Genomic DNA, 20,748 nt, shown 5'->3' on the forward strand with positions numbered 1-20,748 from the left:
CGGTATGCGGGCCTCTCACTGTTGTGGCCTCTCCCGTTGCGGAGCACAGGCTCCGGACGCGCAGGCTCAGCGGCCATGGCTCACGGGCGTAGCCGCTCCGCGGCATATGGGATCTTCCCGGACCGGGGCACGAACCCGTGTCCCCTGCATTGGCAGGCGGATTCTCAACCACTGCGCCACCAGGGAAGCCCATTCTTTTTGTTTTTAAACATCTTTATTGGAGTATAATTGCTTTACAGTGGTGTGTTAGTTTCTGCTTTATAACAACATGAATAAGCTACAGTAGCCAGGACATGGAAGCAACCTAAGTGTCCATCGACAGATGAATGGATAAAGAAGATGTGGCACATATATACAATGGCATATAAACGAAATTGAGTTATTTGTAGTGAGGTGGATGGACCTAGAGTCTGTCATACAGAGTAAAGTCTTATTTTGAACTGCCGACATATTCTTAATTTGAGATGTGGATTAAGTCATCTAAATCCTATTTTATAGACTGAATCATATCCATATGGTTGGTACTCTTTAGAATAGAGAATGGATAATGTGTATGTTATATAGAGAGACATTATCAGTCAACTTATTAAAAATTTTAGTGTTTACATATAGTGCTATATTATTCTTTACCTGGTTATTTTCCCTCTTCAGCTTTCAACCCTTATCCGCATACTTTAGTTTTTGTCATCCCTGCTTTGAAAACTCAACTTTTCTAACTTATATCTAAAGGAGGGGGAGTCATTGACTTTAACCTTATAGTTATTTAAAGTTTTTCAAATTGAACTTTGTTTAGTTAGCATAATTATTCTTTTATGCAGTTATCCAATAATTCTTGAACTTAGAGCACTGAGTGGTTTTGCCTCTAGAAGAGTGGTTTCAACTTGTTCCCTCCTGTCTCCACATTCACATAAGTCATATACTCCGATCAGTGGGGTCTCTTATTGCAGATGTATATGATCAGTCAAGGAATGAGGGAGGGAGGGTTCAGTTCTGGTAAAACTTCTCCAGAGCGTCTTGTGTCCCCTCCCACTGAGAATCATAATTTGAGAGGCCATACTTCTGTAAGATGTACATCTGACTTTCTTAACTTGTCACTCTGTTAAACTAAAATAATCTTTAGCTCTACTAACCTTTCATGTTTTGAATGTGTGAAGGAAAAGCAACTTTTGCAGACATTTAAAAAATAAATATCTGATGTTAAAATGGGTCACAGGAAGTCTTCTGGTTTATCATACTGTTTTAAAATAGGAATTCTCAAACCATTTTAGAAAGATTGTCTACTTTAAAAGAAGAAATTACATTATTTTTTCTCTTTAATACTTTGCAATGTTTCTGTTGCTGAGGGTCTTTCTAATATAGATGCCAACTTAAAAAAATCTTGAGTGGCATCCAGGGGCTGAATAATGCCTAAAGGGAGCACTAACTGTCCTGAGGCATTAGAAGAGGAGGTTTTTGTTTGTTTGTTTGTTTTAAGGAAGGAGAGTAAAGGCAGAGAGACATGCATTGATAAAGGAGTGACATACAATCTCCAAGTGTCTTAGGTGCCACCCGGTGTCATAAAGTCTGTTGCTGTTGCCACAGAAATTTTAGTTCTTCCTAACAATACTCATTACACAGGCCTTCAAACATGTTACTACTTTCCTCTGGAAGCTTTCCAAAAGGCTTTCTACCTCTTGCTTTAGTTGCAGATATTTAACTAATACAATGTTTTCAGCGAAGGGTAGCCACTCTACTTTGTATAGGAGGATTCCCTGGTGATGCTGTACTCCTATTTATATATTATAGTTGCTCCATTTAAAAAATTAACTATAGCAGTATACTTCTCTTTCATTTACTATACCTTATCATCTAATATGATGACCACTTATTTTCTGAATTATTTGTACTTTCTTTGCCCATGAGTCCCAGAATACTAATATTATTTCAGATCAATTCTGGGAAGTAATTATAAGCAAAGGGATAAATTGTTACTGGGTGGAAAAATTAGAATGAATGGAGCAGATTGGTTATAGCAACACTAACTTACATATTCCTTTTATGTGCTTTTTATTTGAAATACCTATTTGTAATGTGTTTGAGAATAGCTGTGGGTATTTCTGATATTAATGAAGAAAGATTTAAACACTCACTGGGGAAAGTAATGGATTTTGAGGAGTGGTTTCTTTGAGACATAGCCATAATTTGCTGTATCTGGCACTTTTCAAATCCTTATTCTATAAGGAATAATCAACTGGATGAAATTAAAATACCGTTAGTAATATCCTGAAGGTCACAGAAAAATCTTAGGAGAATTAGTGAGACTGGATCAAAAAGATTTTAGATCTTTTCTCCTGATATATATATATATATATATATATATATATATATATGTATGTATGTATGTAGCAATAGGAATGTTATTATGAAAACTCTTAATTCAAGTTTCTTGCTTTTTGATCACTATAGATAATTAGTAATGCTTGAGAATTCAGTTTTGGCAAGATTGAAGTTAATGTCATTTGTATGTGTCTACCGTTTCTGTCAATCGATTCCTCAGTATACTCATGTTTTTCTGATATTTAGAAGCGAGATGTGTCATGTGCTGCTCTTTAGATAATATTATTATTGTTTATCTGTAGGACCCAGGACCACCCCCTCCTTCTCCATTACTAGGTTTGAAGCCACTGCAGTTACTAGAAGTGAAAGCAAGGGGAAGATTTGGTTGTGTGTGGAAAGCCCAGTTACTCAATGAATATGTGGCTGTGAAAATATTTCCAATACAGGTATGTTTATTGCAGTTTTCTAGTCCGCATATATTTTTAAAAAGATGCAACTGGCTAGGTCATTGTAACTCAGAATCAGTCTGAAAACACAAGCCATATGTTTCATGGTGGTTCTTTGTGATACCGGGGAAAGTGGTTAGCCCTTTTATGTCTGCCTTCTCATCTGAGAAATTAATGGTACAACAGTCATGTTTGTTTAGAGTGGTGGAATTACAATACATGAGCATATAGGAGATTTTTTGCCAGTAAAAATTCTACAGAAATGCAAAGTGAAGATGAGGATTCTAATTAAAAAATACAATTCATTGTCTGAGTGGTTAACGTTTAATGTCCCCTTGACATTATCAGAAAAAGCAAACAGAACAGTGAAAGAGTAGTGTGCTTTTTTTTAGAATTGCTGTTTGGAGATATATTACCGGACTGATTCATTTTTGTTCTACTTTGAGTATTGGTGCAATCATTTCAGATTTTGTTTGGTGAATTTTCAGAGGCATTGAGTCAAGACTCCAAATAATTGGTTTACTGTTGACTTGTTTTTCTTTTAAAGGGGGCCAACCTTATAAAACCCTGGTCTCATGCACCTCTGAAATATTCTTTAGTTTTGCTCTATTGGTGGTATAGATCTATGGTAATTCCTTTGTTCCTGTCTTCTGCTTATACACACCTGTGGCTAATGCCGTGCATGGTATTGCGATCCTTGCTGGGTTTTTTGATGCAGGCTTCACCCCTGCACCTGTATAGTAGACCTTCCTTATACCAAAATTATTCAATTTCTTTGTCTTAATATACCTAGATTTTTGCCCTCTTACCTCCTTGAAAGTCTGTTTCTTAGAGTCTGTGAAGAAGTTTATTACATTTTTTTTGGTAGCAACGCAGATACTGCTAACTGTAGTTTAGTTCTCAAAAGAAAAGTCTTTTGGGCCAAGATTCACAAAGAAGATCAGGGTTCTTATTTCATGTGAGGAAGCTTAATTAGAGAAGCGCATTTGGATGCTATTAACGTAAGAGTAACAACAACAACAGTAGCTAACACTTTACTGAATGGTTCTATTGTGTCAGATAGAGGTACTTTACATATGTGAGTACCCACTAATATGTATTATTACCCATACATATAATGTAACACACAATATATGCATAATACAACAACCCTATGAGGCACACACTGCAGTCCTTGTTTTGCTGATCAGGAAGCTGAATGATTATGTAACATGCCAAAGGTTCTTAGACAGCTTGGATCCAGAGGGTTCCTAACCGTTATGCTATGGTGCCTCCCACTTTCATTATTCTCCCATTGTGAAAAGAAACTAATCCTTTATAAGTAGACATGTAAGAGGCATGGATCACTTGCAGGCACAAGTGAATCTGTGGTGTTTCAAATTATTGTATTGCATTTTTATACCCCATTGCTCTCTTATTGACTCTGCAGGGTATTCTAAACATTTTGTTAAGAAGGTTTGACATGCTGTTAGTGTTTGAAAAAACTTTGTTTTCTATTTAGATGAAGTCATTCTCCCTGAATTTCATCTCTCAGAGAGATTATTCTTAATAGTAACACAGGTAACTTCACACCGTGATAAAATTACACTGTAGTACTAACTTGTATGTGGAATGTGTTGCCATTGTTAGGATTCAGAAGTGCAGTATTTCTGATCAACTTCTATGTTTACAAATTACAAACACAAAAAAGTATGTTTGAAGGAATGGGGCAGGGCAGGCATTTGGTATGTAACTGTTACCTGTTGTCAAAGTTTTCTTTTATTAAAAAACAGGACAAAACAAAACCAAAGAATCTCTTAATACTTAGCCTTAAAAAAAATTGCTTTAGAACTTACTTGAGTAATCTCTTAGATATGGTTTATTTGCCTGTGTTCTTTGCATTCTTACTATTCTTTTTAACTCTAGGACAAACAGTCATGGCAGAATGAATATGAAGTCTATAGTTTGCCTGGAATGAAGCATGAGAACATATTACAGTTCATTGGTGCAGAAAAACGAGGCACCAGTGTTGATGTGGATCTTTGGCTAATCACAGCATTTCACGAAAAGGTAAAACTACTTTCCATTTTAACTCAGTGAAGTCAGGGTTGGCTTACTTCCTAATGTTGGCTACAAAGCCCTCACTTATTTTTCTGGGAAGAGTGTGTTATTATAGTTGGTTAATATTTATAAATAAAAACCTGTTTTAAAAATGATTTATTTAATAGAAGAACAAAGATGACAACTTTTTCAACTAACCCTCTACTTATATAATACTAGTCTTTTTTCCCTGATTTCTTGTGCTGCAATTACCTCTCTTACAAATAATTATTTTAGTATAGCCAATGCTTAGGAATTTTCATTTACCATTTACTGTCCACTTTTATTACATGAGACATTTTTTCAGCTTGAATTTTGTTTCTTAAAATTCTTTAATCGATGTCACTTAGTGCAAAACTAGGGTCAGGAAATTTATCTGATCTTTGATCAGTCACTGATTTGTAGGGTAATGACCACCAAAACACACTTGCTATTTTTCCTCAATTTTTCTGCTTTCAGAGTTAGTATGACATTAATGAAGTAGGAAATTGTGATCTTCTTGGCAATCAATTTCATCACCGTCAGAAAAAAATGGCTGTTTTAATTCCCTTAATTCTTGACTAAAAGGTTGGCAGTAATCTCTAGAGGAAGATTCTTTAGGTTAGTTGTTGTTCATATGTTTTAATTTTTTGTTCTCCTAGTCCTATTTATAACATCTCTATAGTCAGTATATTTTAACTTTTAAAATATTTTCTAGAACTTTAGATTTTCAATAATCTTTTTTTTCTTTTTTTTGTAAATTTTGCCTTCTCAATGGGAAATTGACCGACTGTGCTTGTAGCAAACCTTTAAAGATTAGTGGTATTCCTTTCAAATGTTTATTAATGTGAAACTTGAACCATTCCAGAAAGATTGCATTTTGGATATTATTCACTGAAAGGAAAGCTATGTTGTCTTCCATGACCTCTTAAAAGTAAAAAGGAAAGTCTCCATATACATATGGCTTTTGTCAAGAACATAAGTTGTTTTTTTTCCCCCTTTCTTTAGGGTTCACTATCAGACTTTCTTAAGGCTAATGTGGTCTCTTGGAATGAATTGTGTCATATTGCAGAAACCATGGCTAGAGGATTGGCATATTTACATGAGGATATACCTGGCCTAAAAGATGGCCACAAACCCGCCATATCTCACAGGTAGAGCTAAATTTATATTATTTTACCCAATAATTCAGTATTTATTATTTAAACTTTCAGTCCCCTGGGCAAAATTTATTTTTCCCCTAGTTACCTAATCATGCTATAGGAGGCATTGATTTTCACTTGTTTTTCAAATTAGCTTTGAGATTGGCCAGGAAGTATTTTGGCTAATATATATATTAACATCATTATCAAAGGTTAATTATTGACTTATGTTGCAATTTGTCTCATTTCCGAAAACATAGTTAAGAATGAAAGTGTATTTTCTTTGTCTCAAAGGAGAAATTTGTTTTACCTCAAAACATGATTTACTTCAAAGATGATTATAAATAGGTATAAGGGGATGTAATTCAGGAGAGATTTTGAGTATCTTTTTTGCTTGTGTTTTGAATGACCATGTGATCATTACCTAAGTTGAGGTGGAAGGAGGTATTATTTGAATAATTGGGTTTCCTAAATTTTCTTTTTCAGTCAAGAAATAGTACTTGGACCCAACAATTGTCATATCCTTAAAAGGGAAACCGTTAGTTCCCTTAAACATGGGATTCAGTTTGCCATTGTGTATTTAACTTCCTTGAACATGGGATCAATCTGTCATCTTATATTCAGTTTGAAGATGGATGTTTTAAATTACCTGATTCATTTAACAAATACTTAGTTGAGTGCCATCAGGTGGTGTCTTAGGTTGCTGGGAGGCATTACTTTTATTCCAATTCTAATGTAGATTCTGATTTTGAAAACCTTAAATGACTTCTACCTCAGAAATAGCTTCCCTTCTCACCTACCTACATACAGTCTAACCGCCTCTTCCTGGATTTTTGCTCGCCTCACCTAGTCCTATAGGGAACTAATCCTTTGGAACCCCCAAAGGTTATTATAAGTAGGGTCCCTAAAAATCGTTTGAGTCTAAAACTGACTTTTGTAGCCTTTGTGGTTGTCTATCTATGCGTCCTCTGTCTTACACTTGGTCTCTGTGTCTGCACACATAAATTTACCATTGCTCATGGTACCGGTGTGTTTACTGGGGTAAACAAGCTTACTGAGCTTACTGGGGTATAGTAAGCCCTAGGATGAGCTAGTTGAGGCTAATGTGTAGAGGAAGACATCTGATTGCCTTAAAATGGTTACTCTTTTTGGAACACCAGGATCCAGCTGGAGCAGTGTATGTTTATGGTGAAAAATTTCTCTTATACATTCGTAGAGATGCTTTTGTACAGCCAAGTTGGTGAATATAATAAGAACCATTAAAATAAGGGACCGTTTTAAAATGTAGGCCTATGCCAATAGGCAAAAAGCTCCAATTCAGCTATTACTGAAAATTCTTTCATTTTGGTTTTTAAATTTCAGTGTCAATGAGAGTTTCTAACTATAAACTCTGAAATATGCTTATTATCTTAAAAAACAACAATTTTATGATTGGTAGTTAGGAATGACATAGATAACATGTAGGCTGGACAGTATTTTTAGAATGGCAGCTCTTTATAAAACTGCTTTATGGAGAGAATTCCTTCTTACTGTCCAGGTAATGGATAGGACTAGGTCACTGTACTCTTGTGCTTCAAGCTATCTGGAGACTTTACTTAAACTTTTTGTCCCTCTCCCCTTTTCTGTATTTCATACTTTGAAATAACTATTTTTTTAAAGCATACATAGTCTCTCTTCCTACTTACAGTCAAAAAATTTTAAAGATAACTTGTTTAAACTGAATTTGAATACTTTATCTTTCTATTTGCAAGGGACATCAAAAGTAAAAATGTGCTGTTGAAAAACAATCTGACAGCTTGCATTGCTGACTTTGGGTTGGCGTTAAAGTTTGAGGCTGGCAAGTCCGCAGGTGATACCCATGGACAGGTAAGGACGATAACTGTAAACTGTAAGAAAAAATAATCTTGTCCCATATTTTCTTAGATGGCATCTGGGATCAGTTGGTCTAAAATTATTATGCTGGTTCTTAAATTGGTATCTAATATAAAAATGACTCAAGAGTAATATGTTAAATTTGCTGAGGAAGATATTTTCATATGGTGATGAAGGACTGTTAGGACCTCAGGTGGTTTAGATCAAGCAATTCATAAAACAATTTAGATGTCATAGGAGTCTATTTTTAAAACTAATAAAGAAGAATCCAACACATTTTAATAGGCCTCATTCTTTTAGGGAGTTCTTAATATTAACTCACTAGTTTTAACTTGTTAATTCTCTCACTATCTTAAGAGGAATGGAAGAATAATCAGTCACTATTCATGTTATAATGTACTAAGATCTAGTGCCTGTTTTTCCAGACAGCAATGATAGTTTCTTGCTTCTTGGTCTCTACTGCTTCTTTAACTCTTTAATCAACTTTATAGCTTTTCTCTGAATTCTCTCCAGAGTTCAGAGCACTTCTAAGGCCCTGTGCAAGGAGTTTAACTCTACTAACCAAGGTCTGCACAGAGACCTCAGCAATGGGAGCCTTTAAGGAAGCCAAAGAGGAAAAGAACATTATCCATACGTTTTATTCTCAGAAACTGAGGCTCTAGGAAAGGTGTTTTCAAACCAGTTTGACCTGAAAGGTGACATTTCCTTACAAAGCCAAATGATTTTGCACAATCATTACTTCATCTTTCAAATCAGGCAAATTATTTGATCATCTGATTCTCGGCTTTCTTTTTGCCCAGTGTGTCCTACTGACCTCCAAGAACATAGCACAACAAATTTTGGCAACATTGATTAATGATTTAAGAATTTAGTCAGCAGTCATAGTTCTAGAAAAGTTGACAACATATGTATTTGGGAAGGAAGGCAGTTTTGTGGAGAATGTAACTGAGATGGGAGATTGTGCAGGAAGCCTAGGACCAGGCTTCTGAGCTGATTGTTTGATTACCTTAAGACTAAATTTTGGGAAGAGTTTAATCCTTTGGCACCTTATAAACCTCCCCCCTTTTTAAGAAAAGAATTTGGGGATTCATTCATATCTTTTTTTTTTCCAAGTTTTTTTTTTAATAGATCTTTATTGGAGTATAATTGCTTCACAGTACTGTGTTAGTTTCTGTTGTACACCAAAGTGAATCAGCCATGTGCATACCTGTGTCCCCATATCCCCTCCCTTTTGAGCCTCCCTCCCATCCTCCCTATCCCACCCCTCTAGGTCATGGCAAAGCACCAAACTAATCTCCCTTCATTCATATCTTTTAATGCCCTCATGATTGGCTTACATGATGAGGGTAAAAATAACTAATAATACATTATAATTACATATATATATATATAATAATGAATAATACATCACTGATTCCTTGACTTTAGATTTCATGGACCAGAAAGTTTCAAAATGCTTGTTATTGCATATTTTATATATTGCAAAGAACACTGGAAAAAAAATAACATTTTTCTCTAATATCATCATCAATTTATAAAAGAGAGGACATTTACACTAAAAAGGAAGATGTCATCATTTCACAAGACAAGTACTTTGGAAGGCATACATTTATCTTCAGGAGAAAAGTAGATTTTTGGGAAAAGCTTGCTTACAGTACAATTAAAATAGTTATTTAAAGTAGCAAAAAAGGCAAAGCTACCTTTTTACCCTTTCTTTAAAGTGTTCTCCTTATTAAATGAATTAAAAACTTCGGGTTTTTGAACTTCAGGGTCTTGGTGATCCTTATTTTTTCTTAAACATCTCTTTATATTTGCAGATAATTGCCCAACTTCTATAGATCATAGTCACTTAACAATGGAGCTTTTGAAAATACCAGTATCTGGGCCGCTCCCTAGACCTATTAAACTCAAGTGGATTAATCTAACCACCTATCTCACAGAAATTATTTAAGTGTTCATATATTAATCTTGTCAAGCACCAACGAAAGTTAGCTGTGCTAGCTTAGTAACCATAGTTAAATTACTAAGAAATACCAGATTGTTAGGGACAGATATCAATAAAGAATTTAAGACAGAATTCATGAAGAAACAAATACATAGATTTTGTGGAAACAGAACTTTAAAAAGTTTATCCATCCTTTACTTGGCTAATTCGTTTTATGTTTTGTATTGTTTATTAGGTTTTTTTTTTTTTTCGTACAGAGAAAGAGAAACCCTCAAAAGGAGTATTTTTTTTAAAAAGATACATTTCAAACAATGTCCAGTTGAAAAGTATACAGCTTTTTTTTCTCTGTTCCATCCTCTCTCCACAAATAACCATTGTTCAGTTTCTTGTGATTACTTCCAGAAGGGGGAAAAAGTCGAAGCCTAGACCAGCATAATGTCTGTTGATATATCTATTAAGTGTATCCAGAAGGTATTTTAGTATATATACTGCTCTGTTCTTTGCTGTTTTCATCTTACAGTATTTTTAGAAGTCTTTCCATATTTGTCCTTATAGATTTACCTCATGTTTTTTTTTAAGAGCTGCATAGTACTCTTATTTAAGCAGTCCCTACTGATGGTTGCATCCACTGTTTCCAGGGTCTTGGCTGTTGTATTACTTGAAATGGAATAAAATTTTGGTAGTCATAATTTAGTTATCTTACCTGATGTTAGAGCACACTAGGTTTTGATTCTCTTTACAAAATCATAAAATGTTAGTTCACAGAGTTAGTAAGTGCTGCTTGCTTTCAACATCTTTTTCAGGTTGGTACCCGAAGGTATATGGCTCCAGAGGTATTAGAGGGTGCTATAAACTTCCAAAGGGATGCATTTTTGAGGATAGATATGTACGCCATGGGATTAGTCCTGTGGGAACTGGCTTCTCGCTGTACTGCTGCAGATGGTAAGGGAACATTTATTTTTTTAAAAGACATATACATATATATGTATACCTGTACCTACTACACATGTATGAAAAGGGTTGATTACTCTCAAAGGTAATATTTTAAAGTACAATTTTTTAAAAATAGACTCCCAGAGGTGGTAGCATAAAGAAAATTCAGGAGGCAGGGGATGGGGAGGGCAGGAGAGGAAAGGTACTGATATGTATTGATCCATTACCATTGCCAGATGTTTTGCTGGGCACTTTACATACCTTTAGCTTATTTCCTAAAACAACTTTGGAGGTAATTATCACCTCAGTTGTGAGGAATTTGACGCTCAAATTTTAAGTAGAAATTAAATAGCTTGTCTGTTTTAGCTGCAGAGTGATAAGTGGTGAAATCAAGATTTGAAACTCTGATCCAGATTCAGGGAGAGGGCTGCTACTTTGGTTAGATCACGAGGGTCCTGAGACACCGAAGAGTTAAAGTCAACTCTTGGGTGAGAGGAGGTGCATATAGAGTCGGGGGATTTTGCCTCCCAGGATACTCAGGCTGTCTGTTCAGCCTTCCCGTGATGGATTGAATTACCATCCTATCCTCCATGACCCAGAGCTGAGCGTGTGTTATACCACGTTAGATTCTGCCTCCTTAAAGCTTTTTAAGTCTGACCTGATGTAGACATTATTGTGAACATAAGTTACATTCCCTAGCACATCACCTTGGTTCTAAGGGATTCCTAGTCCTTGTTCTTGAAGTCCTTTTCAAGTCCAAAAAATATTTACATTGATTGACTCATTATAAACCTGCATATTATATTCCTAGTGTGACAGAATTAGAATTATAGCATTGTAGGTATTGTCTTTAATGCTCCTCAGAAGGTCTGTACTCTCTCCAATTATACTACACTTTTTTGGATATGAGAATATAAGGCAAATTTCCTATTAAACTCCCAAACCAAGTAAATTAGTTTGATCTTTTAAAATTTTAATTTATAAAAGGTATAACCATCTTAACCTATGTTTATAAGAATATTTTCTGAGTACTGTTAATACTTTCTCAGTGTAGGACAGACTACCTCTGGTATATGAAACTTGATTTGGGATACTCTGCTTTTAAAGGGAATTTAGTGGAAAGTGCTCAGGAATGGACAGCCAGCCATTCAGTCTTCCAAAATTGGCATGGGAATGGATCCAGAAGCTAAGAAAGGTGGAAGCAATTTGGATATAATTTTAACTTAGAAGTCTATAGGAAGAAGAGTAAGCTGTTCAGTGTGTTTCGGCTCAAAGTGGAAGAAAAAATGTATTTATTGCGTGCATTTATGGTGGCACAAGTAGGTTAGATGGCAGATGTTACAGGAAAATATATTTCTTAAGAATTTCATTAATATGAACTCTCCAAAGCAAGCCAATTGGATGTAGTGTTATGGGGGATACACAAGTAATATACAGTTTAGTTAAGGTGATAAAATGTATCCTGGACAGTTAACTCCAGAGTAAGGTAAGTATGAATTGTCTACATAGGTAAATGTTTTTGGATGAATGTTAATACCTGAGAAATGTTAAGAGAGTGTTATGGGAGTTTAGAGGTGTGAGGACTTGCTTTGTTGGTGGGGAGGAGAGGTTATCAGGGAAGTTTTTACGGAAAAAGAATAGGATAGATGCTTACATTTCTTAAATGCCTTGCACGTGCTATGAAATACTTAATTGCAGAGTCAGGCATTTCTGATTCAAGTCAGAAATTGAAGCAGAGGGGACAGTATGAACACTGCTAACGTAAGTGCTTTTCAATTTTTTTGATGGCTAATTGTTGATGGTTCAGTTCAGTGATTTTCAAATTTTAATGTGCAAACCAAACTCCCCGGAATCTTGTTAAAATTCAGATTTTGACTCAGTAGTTCTGAGGTGGGGCCTGATATTTACATTTCTTACAAGCTACCCATCAGTGGCAGTGCTGCTGACCTGTGGACCACACTGAGTAGCAAGGGTTAAATAGACACCTTAGAATGTCAGTACTCTAAGTGATTGGAAATGCTTCAGCAGAGACTGACTATCCAGCCATCAAGGATTCTTATATTTAGACAGGGTTGAGTTAGATGTCCTCCTTCTTGATCAGCTGCTTATAACTTATATTCTATGCAGGAGTATTTGGTGTGTTTTGAGAACTTGTACAAGGTTTATGTCTATATAGACACATCTGGTCACTGAAATTGCTCATTAGTGACCAATTTCTGTCAAGGGGAGACAGTTTAGTGATTGAAAGCACAGACTTTAGAGTCACTGAGATGGATTCAAATTCCAACTCTATCACTTAACAGCTGTATGCCCTTGTGCAGATTATGGAACTTCTTTCTGAGCTGCTTTCTTATCTGTAAAATAGGGTAATGCCACCTTCACTCTATGACGATAAAATGGAAGTAAATAATATAAAGTTCCTGGTCAGCATAAGTGCTCATCAAGTATTAGATATTACGAACTCCTAACTGAATTTGTATATTTGAGTACGCCTAAGAAAAAAAGGAACATGTTGTAGAATAAATCTTGCTCGTCTGTGAAGGCACATTCTGATTTGTTGGGAACCCTTTTTGTAGAGTACATTTGTGATTTTTAAAAAACAATATCTGGCAGCTCTTGTGAGGGCAGAGAAGAGTTGTGACTCTGGGGTACGTAATTACTCGTGTGGAGTGTGTAGGGGGTTTGGGCATGTCAGAATAAAGATGGTTATAGCAGACCAAACCCAAAATCTTCAGAGATGAAAGCACTACTGTTTACAGTCTGATCTGAATTGCAAGAGGAGTGGGTACCTTAAAGAGCTATTATGTCCTTAATATGCAGAGATCCATGGTTCCCTATGTGCTATATACAAACAGAGATAGGCATTCCTTATACAACAGGTAAAAAAGCTCCTTTCACAGTCCTTAGCAGAGTTACACGCCAAATTACAGACTTTCTGATTTCCTCTAAAGTTTGCGTCACACTGCGGTATAAGTACAGTTGAGCGTTCGTTTGTTTCCTGTCACTATAGCATATGACAGTTGGGAAAAGGTGATACAGAGTGTGTTTTAGAAAGCCTGTTCCAGTTTGGAAGTTAGGAAGATTTGAATTAAAATGATTTTTCCCCTTTTTTTACATTTCAGGACCTGTAGATGAGTACATGTTGCCATTTGAGGAGGAAATTGGCCAGCATCCCTCTCTTGAAGACATGCAGGAAGTTGTTGTGCATAAAAAAAAGAGGCCTGTTCTAAGAGATTATTGGCAGAAACATGCTGTAAGTTATATAGTTAGCTTTGCACTTGAATTTCCAATAAAAAATGTTTTTCAGAGGAATGATTGATATCTCTGCACATTTCTCTTTTTTTCTGACGTGGTGGTCTTCATACAGGATATTCTGAACTAGAGTTCTAGAAACAACAGAATTAAGGCTATGTACACTGGTGAGGGAGACGGTGAGGTCAGAGCCTTGGGGCGCTCAGCTCTGTGGTCTTGTGCAGATGAGTGTGCCCCCCATTTGGAGATCTTCCCAGGGGGAGGAGTGCTTGGCTCTGAGCCTGCAGATAGTCGGGTAGCCTTGCTGATCACCACCTTCCCAGGTCATTTAAGAAAGTGAAGTGCCCAGTTTTCTCCTCTCCATGACAGTTTTTGCATTTTGATTTGGGACTGGATGATTTTCAAGTTAAGAACTTAAGAGACTAGGTAGGTGAAGGCTGGAACAAAACTGCCTCGGTTATTTTGGTCTAGATATAATTAGAAACATGCATAAAGCCAGGCAGAAAATCCTTAAGGTTGGCATTCTAACCTTTTTTCCTACTTTAACTGCAAGGTAGAAATGCTGAGATTAACTAAGAAAACAAAAATTGGTAAACTTCTTAAAGCCTTGGTTTTGAATCCAATTCAAAGGTTAGCATTTAAATTACCTGGTTTATGAACAATGGTCAGGGATTTTTGGAATTAAAGAAACAGTGCTCTGTGAAGACCTAGATGGGTAGGATTGGGTCGGGGGGGGGGGAGGGAGGCCCAAGAGGGAGGGGATATATGTATACATAAGTTGATTCACTTCACTGTGCAGCAGAAACTAACATGACATTGTAAAGCAATTATACGCCCCCCAAAAAAAAAAAAAATCACCTGCTCTGAGTCCCAAAGCTCAGAAAAAATATTGATTTCTCTCAGTGCTTTTCTCCATGTGTCTGCGTATAATAGATGCTCAAAAGTGAATGCTGACAAATATCAAACTTGGCTAATTTTGAAACTTTCTTTAACCCACAAAAATGGCAATTTCTTTGTGAGAGTTTTAGTCTATTTCCTAGTAGAAAACAAAAACTGATGTGGTGTTTGAATGTGTTTTTCCTTTTTAGGGAATGGCAATGCTCTGTGAAACAATAGAAGAATGTTGGGATCACGATGCAGAAGCCAGGTTATCAGCTGGATGTGTAGGTGAAAGAATTACTCAGATGCAAAGACTAACAAATATCATTACCACAGAGGACATTGTAACAGTGGTCACAATGGTGACAAATGTTGACTTTCCTCCCAAAGAATCTAGTCTATGATGGTTGCACCATGTGTACACACTGAGAAACAGGACTGAACTGGAGCTGCTAACGAAACTGCTTACAGTTTATTTTCTGTGTGAAATGAGTAGGATGTCTCCTGGACATCTCAGAAAGAAGACCCTCGTTTCAAAAGGTGGCTCTGGGAGACTTAATGGCATTGCCTGTAGCAGAGACATGAAGGACATGAGACTAAGAGAAAAGTTGCAAACTCTAAAAAGAAAGAAACTTTTGAAGAAGTGTACATGAAGAATGTGGCCCTCTCCAAATCAAGGATCTTTTTGGACCTGGCTAATCAAGTGTTTGAAAACTGACATCAGATTTCTTAATGTCTGTCCGAAGACACTAATTCCTAAAATGAACTACTGCTATTTTTTTTTAAATCAAAAACTTTTCATTTCAGATTTTAAAAAGGGTAACTTGTTTTTATTGCATTTGCTGTTGTGTTTCTATAAATGACTATTGTAATGCCAATATGACACAGCTTGTGAATGTTTAGTGTGCTGCTGTTCTGTGTACATAAACAAAGTCATCTAAGTGGGGTACAGTAAAGAGGCTTCCAAGCATTACTTTAACCTCCCTCAACAAGGTATACCTCAGTTCCACGGTTGCTAAATTATAAAATTGAAAACACTAACAAAATTTGAATAATAAATTGACCCGTTTTGTAACAAGGTATTACAAATTCACTGTGTTATTTAAGAAAAAAGGTAAGCTATGCTTAGTGCCAACAGTAAGTGGCCATTCGTAAAGCAGTGTTTTAGCTTTTCTTGTGCTAGCTTGTGATTTAAGGAAAAAAAAGTGTTTTTTGAAATGAAAAAATGGTGTCTTTACCCTCTTTCTCCCATATTTTAAAGCTTCATCTTATATCCAGTTCCCAAAATGTTGCATACTTACTTACCTACATATTTTTCTAGGTGTGCTGTGCTTGGGGACTATTTGAAAATTTAAAGCATGATTTAAATTTTTTAAAAAGTGAGCTGTAACACTGGAAAGCTCTTCATTTTTATTCTTTTAAAATAGATTTTTTTTTCCTATTTATATATGTAAAATTGTAGTGTATTTCTTTTCACCAAACAGTGTGTGGGACATTCTTTATCACTGTTTTAGGATCACCTCAGGAAGTGTCATTACCCAGAATTCCTCACTCTCTGCTTTGAGACTTGTAACTTTATCACTATATTTCTGCTTGGTGCCATCTTGTCAGAGTAATATTTGATGTCTGTGATATGTCAAGAATTATCCTAGGATAGAGATTTAAATTTTTAAGCACAGATTTCAGATGTTACTGCTTTAAAACAAATCAGGGATAACAAGTTAAACTTATAACTTAAAATATGCAATGACATTTAGAGGTAACCAATGTTGATATAGGTAACATAGCTTAGCCTCCTCCCACGAATTGCTTTTACAACTAACCCTGATATTAGTTTAGGATAGTTCATGCCTTATCTTTGATAAGAAAATGGAATTGACGGTAGGTAGGTGCCAAAGTGCTTTTCAAAACAATATTAGAATATAATTGGATTCTTTCTCAAATTTATAGGCCAAAGTAAAACATTAATTTCCTGAATTTCTGGATTACTGATGACCAACAAATAGCCAGTATTATGCTATGTACTTTTGTCAGGTCATTTTAAAATCCATACATTAATTTTATAAAAGAATTTTTTACATGTCACTATCAGGAGCTCACTGTGAATGTGTTATCTTCAAATGGCTATTTAACCACACAGTACACTACATTTTACATAAAACATGCACTTAATCTCTGGGAATAATAAATTATATTATTTATAAATAATACATAGGTCAACAGACTCCTTTAAGCAGGGAGGGAAAGAAGAGTAACAGCATTGTTGTCTGTGTGCCACACACCATACAGAACTTTGTGCTCTTGGTCACGTAATGTACCCAAGGCTTTGTTGTATTTCTAAGAATTCCCATTTCAATGTTGAGTTCACCTTTATTTCAAAAAGTACTTGGCTTCTCAATTTTTGGTTTGGTTTTGCTTCTACTTGGAAACTAATTAAGAAGGGAAAATGATGAGAATGTTCATACATGAAAATTGTTAATCTCCTGAAGACTAATTTCTACCTGTTGTGAACAATTCTGTTTTTAAAAGTTAAAAAAAAAATCAAAAGAAAAAAGGGAATATTATGATGAATGTTTGGCTTATGTGAATCTTAGAGATAAACTTTATAAGACCACTTATTCACAAAATAAAGTTTTCTCTTCATGTTAGAAAAAATTTTTAGAAATCCTGGGTATTGTACTTAACTCTAGCTAACCAATTTTAAAACCTGTATCCTTTTGAGAATTACATTGACAGAAAAATACTTTTTATAAGCAGTAAAATAAGAATGTTCCAGTGACTACCTATCCTGATACCTAGTCTTGTTAAAACTTTCTTTTGCAGGGCATTTTCATGTTTGGTTTACAGTCAGTGTAAGTGGGCAAGTTAATAAAAACTTTGAGCTTAGGGATACTGAAAAAAGAAAGATCAAAAAAAGAAAAATTTGTTTTGGGGTACACTGAGACCCCAGTAATTTTTTCCTCATGTGTATGATGGTGCTCCTTATGATTCGTCTTGTATTTTGCCTTTATGACACCCATCAGAACTGCTGCTCTAACTTATACTCTTTACCTTGCCCAGATCTCCGTGTAAGGAATGCTTTATGATCAACTGCCATAGGACTGATGGATTAACCAGTGTTTGGCTTTCTTCGAAGTTTATGCCCTGCACAGCTCTTGTATGTATTTTAGATGCTAGGAAGTTTTTAGCATGTGATGTGTGATTCTTGTTTGAATGTTTATTACAGGTACCTTGTGAATTCCAGAACAGAGACTGTGCCTCACAATTGTTGGTCCCGTGAACTTGCACTATCCTTCATGGTGATGTTTCGAAAATACAATCAGGAAAAAAAAAAGTTTAGAACTTAAAAATTAGTCATATATCATGAAACTAAAAAGAATCTCTTCTTCCCCCTTTCCTCACTCCTAGGTAACAGCTACATTTAAGTAAAATGCAGGTGGTAGGGGAAAAAATCCTGGCCAGATGATAGTTCAGTGGAATAAACTGATTACTGTTTTAAAAAAATGCTTCACCACAGATATTTTCCAGTTTCTCTTTTTTACCTTTTTAAAATACTACTTTTTAGGAACATTTGGTATAATGTGCATAAAATTATTTACTGATTTATGGGCAAAATGATACAAGTAGCATCTTGATTGAACATAATTTACCTCAGATATTCAACCAGCAGTACATTTTTTATGCAGTCTCAACCCATATCCTATTTGTTACCTCTCAAAATATTGGTAAACAGTTATTTTAGCTTTACTCTGTATTTCTTGTCAGTGTTTTGGGCACAGGTTGTTGTACTACTGTCAAATTGTACTTGCTATTTTTTCTGCAAGTATTTAACAAAAAGTTAAAAAAGAAAAAAAAAAGTCCCATAAAACCCCACCTTGGGTAAGTGATTGTTAAATATTGTACAAATAAAATGTATGCTATCCCCATTCCATTCCCAAGTTAAATAAAAAAATAAATATGGTATGATTTGCATATGAAGTTTTTCTTTAGTTATACGTTCTTAAAGAGGGGAACAGCAGCTTTATAATTTATAGTGAGGCTTACACCTTGAGATTTGCAAGAATGGAGCTAGGTGAAAGGGAGGTTTGTCAGTTGTGGCATTTCCCTCCTTTGTTGTGTAAACAAATTGTATTCCCACTAAACTACATATGTTGGTCCTGCCAATTTTAAGAGAGGCTAAATGGCCTTAGTTACCTTGTCTTTTCATACGGAGATTTTAAAAAAGTGGCTTAGGTAATAGATATCAAAGACATAAACTACTCTTCCCAACTATAACTAGTTTACCAGTTGAACAGAAGAATTCTGGTATTTTCACTTAGGGTAATTGGTTAAGAGAGATCACCAAGGAAGCTAGCATTCATTTACATTTTTAGTGTTGTAAATTCTTTATCCTGTGACTTTCGAAGAAAGTGGGGGTGGAAGAGCCCTACCTTGTCACACTGAGCGTCACAGTTCACACCCATGGATTCTCAATTTCTTTAGGGTAAAGGTGAAGGAAAGGGCAACACTTAGGTTATGGTGGTTTGAAAGAACCTGCGTTGTCTTCTAAAACCAAATGAAAATGCAAACCATGGTGGAATCTGCAAGGAATCTCTACGGAAAGACCGAAACTGTTTCCACAGCGTTGTTCTGCAAAACAGATTCTTCAGACAGTTAACAGTATATAATCAACATATATAGCATTATGATATGGTAAGTTTGGACCAACAGCTCTTCCTCAGAGCCATTCACATGCATGTCTACAAAATTGGAAAGACTTTGTTCTTTTCTTAATAAGATCCTGTTTTTGGTAGGGCACCTGGAGGGAATCACATGAGTGAAAACTGCACTGATGGCGCTAACATTCCTCCTCACCTGGTTTTCAGTCTTTTGATTGTGCTGTTAACAGGCTACATTCCTCCTCTAGTAAATGAAAATATCTTTAAGCCATATTTGTTTACATTATTCTCGAAAGCTTTTTACTAGGGCTTTTTCAGATTTGGTTTTTATTTTATTCATGATGGTTTAAGCAATTTAAGAGATGAAGTTAGTTAAAAAAATTTTAAGTATATTTAGCTTCTCTGTATTAGGGAATGTGGAAAGGGGAACATCAACATTCCTCTGAAAAAAATGCCCTTGAAATGTAGGCACATGCTTCATTTGTATGACTTCTGCTAACCTATTTTTTCTAGTGTGTTTCATAGCTCTTTCACTGATACTGACGGATTTTCTGTAAGGCAGGTGAGGGCTCTCAACCTTTTAGTGGCATCTTAAACTGATAAAAATTTGCAATCTTCAAGACAGTTCTTTGGGTGCTTTTATGGTCAGTGCCTTTAAGCAGAGGGTATTCTCTAAACAGTTGAGAAGAATTTTTAAAGGGACAATCTTAGCTCAAGTGCAAAATCCTTGCTTCTGGTAATAGTGATGCCACCATGGGAAGTATTTTTGCAAAATATCCCCTAAAAATCTGTAGACCATTGCATAGAACCAGGGTGCAAGCCTTAACTTTCATAATACACTGCTGAAAAGTAAATGACAGTGATCTGAAAACTTAGAATGCCGATATGCAAAGAACAGGTTGCAACTACTAAAGAGCTATTCTTATGCACAGAAATCTCATATTCCATTCTAAACGAAATACTTCTTAAAAACCAAGTACATAGTTTTTTAGAGTATACTTTTAAAAATACATGGTTAAAAATACATGGTAAGGAACGCATTACTGAGTTTTGGTGTCAACGAAATGAGTTGAATTCCAGGGTCTGTCAATCCTCTGGACAGGGCCACTACTGTGTTACTCGTTTTCTCACCTGTAAACAACAGTAACTAAATGTAAGGTCTTTGACAGTTAAAAGGATTACAAACTGCACAAGGATAGGGAGTCTGTCTTTAGTAAACCTTCCATGAAAATAATAGACAATCAAAT

At 35.6% G+C, this 20,748-nt stretch overlaps 2 protein-coding genes across 2 annotated transcripts in view; one reads left to right on the forward strand and one right to left on the reverse strand.

Annotated features, from left to right (window-relative positions):
* ACVR2A (activin A receptor type 2A) overlaps positions 1–17,567 on the forward strand; it is a 93,401-nt gene extending 75,834 nt beyond the window's left edge. The window contains exons 5-11 of the mRNA XM_007108046.4: positions 2,619–2,762; positions 4,668–4,811; positions 5,829–5,974; positions 7,714–7,828; positions 10,583–10,721; positions 13,835–13,965; positions 15,053–17,567. Coding sequence (XP_007108108.1) covers positions 2,619–2,762; positions 4,668–4,811; positions 5,829–5,974; positions 7,714–7,828; positions 10,583–10,721; positions 13,835–13,965; positions 15,053–15,247 — 1,014 coding nt within the window. The 3' untranslated portion in view covers positions 15,248–17,567. The remainder of the gene's footprint in view (positions 1–2,618; positions 2,763–4,667; positions 4,812–5,828; positions 5,975–7,713; positions 7,829–10,582; positions 10,722–13,834; positions 13,966–15,052) is intronic.
* Positions 15,524–20,748, reverse strand: part of ORC4 (origin recognition complex subunit 4) — a 99,445-nt gene continuing 94,220 nt past the window's right edge. Inside the window, exon 14 of the mRNA XM_028477675.2 lies at positions 15,524–20,632. Within this exon, the coding sequence (XP_028333476.1) occupies positions 20,609–20,632 (24 nt within the window). The 3' untranslated portion in view covers positions 15,524–20,608. The remainder of the gene's footprint in view (positions 20,633–20,748) is intronic.

Source organism: Physeter macrocephalus, chromosome 2 (assembly GCF_002837175.3).
Source record: "Physeter macrocephalus isolate SW-GA chromosome 2, ASM283717v5, whole genome shotgun sequence".
Taxonomy (NCBI): Eukaryota; Metazoa; Chordata; class Mammalia; order Artiodactyla; family Physeteridae; genus Physeter; species Physeter macrocephalus.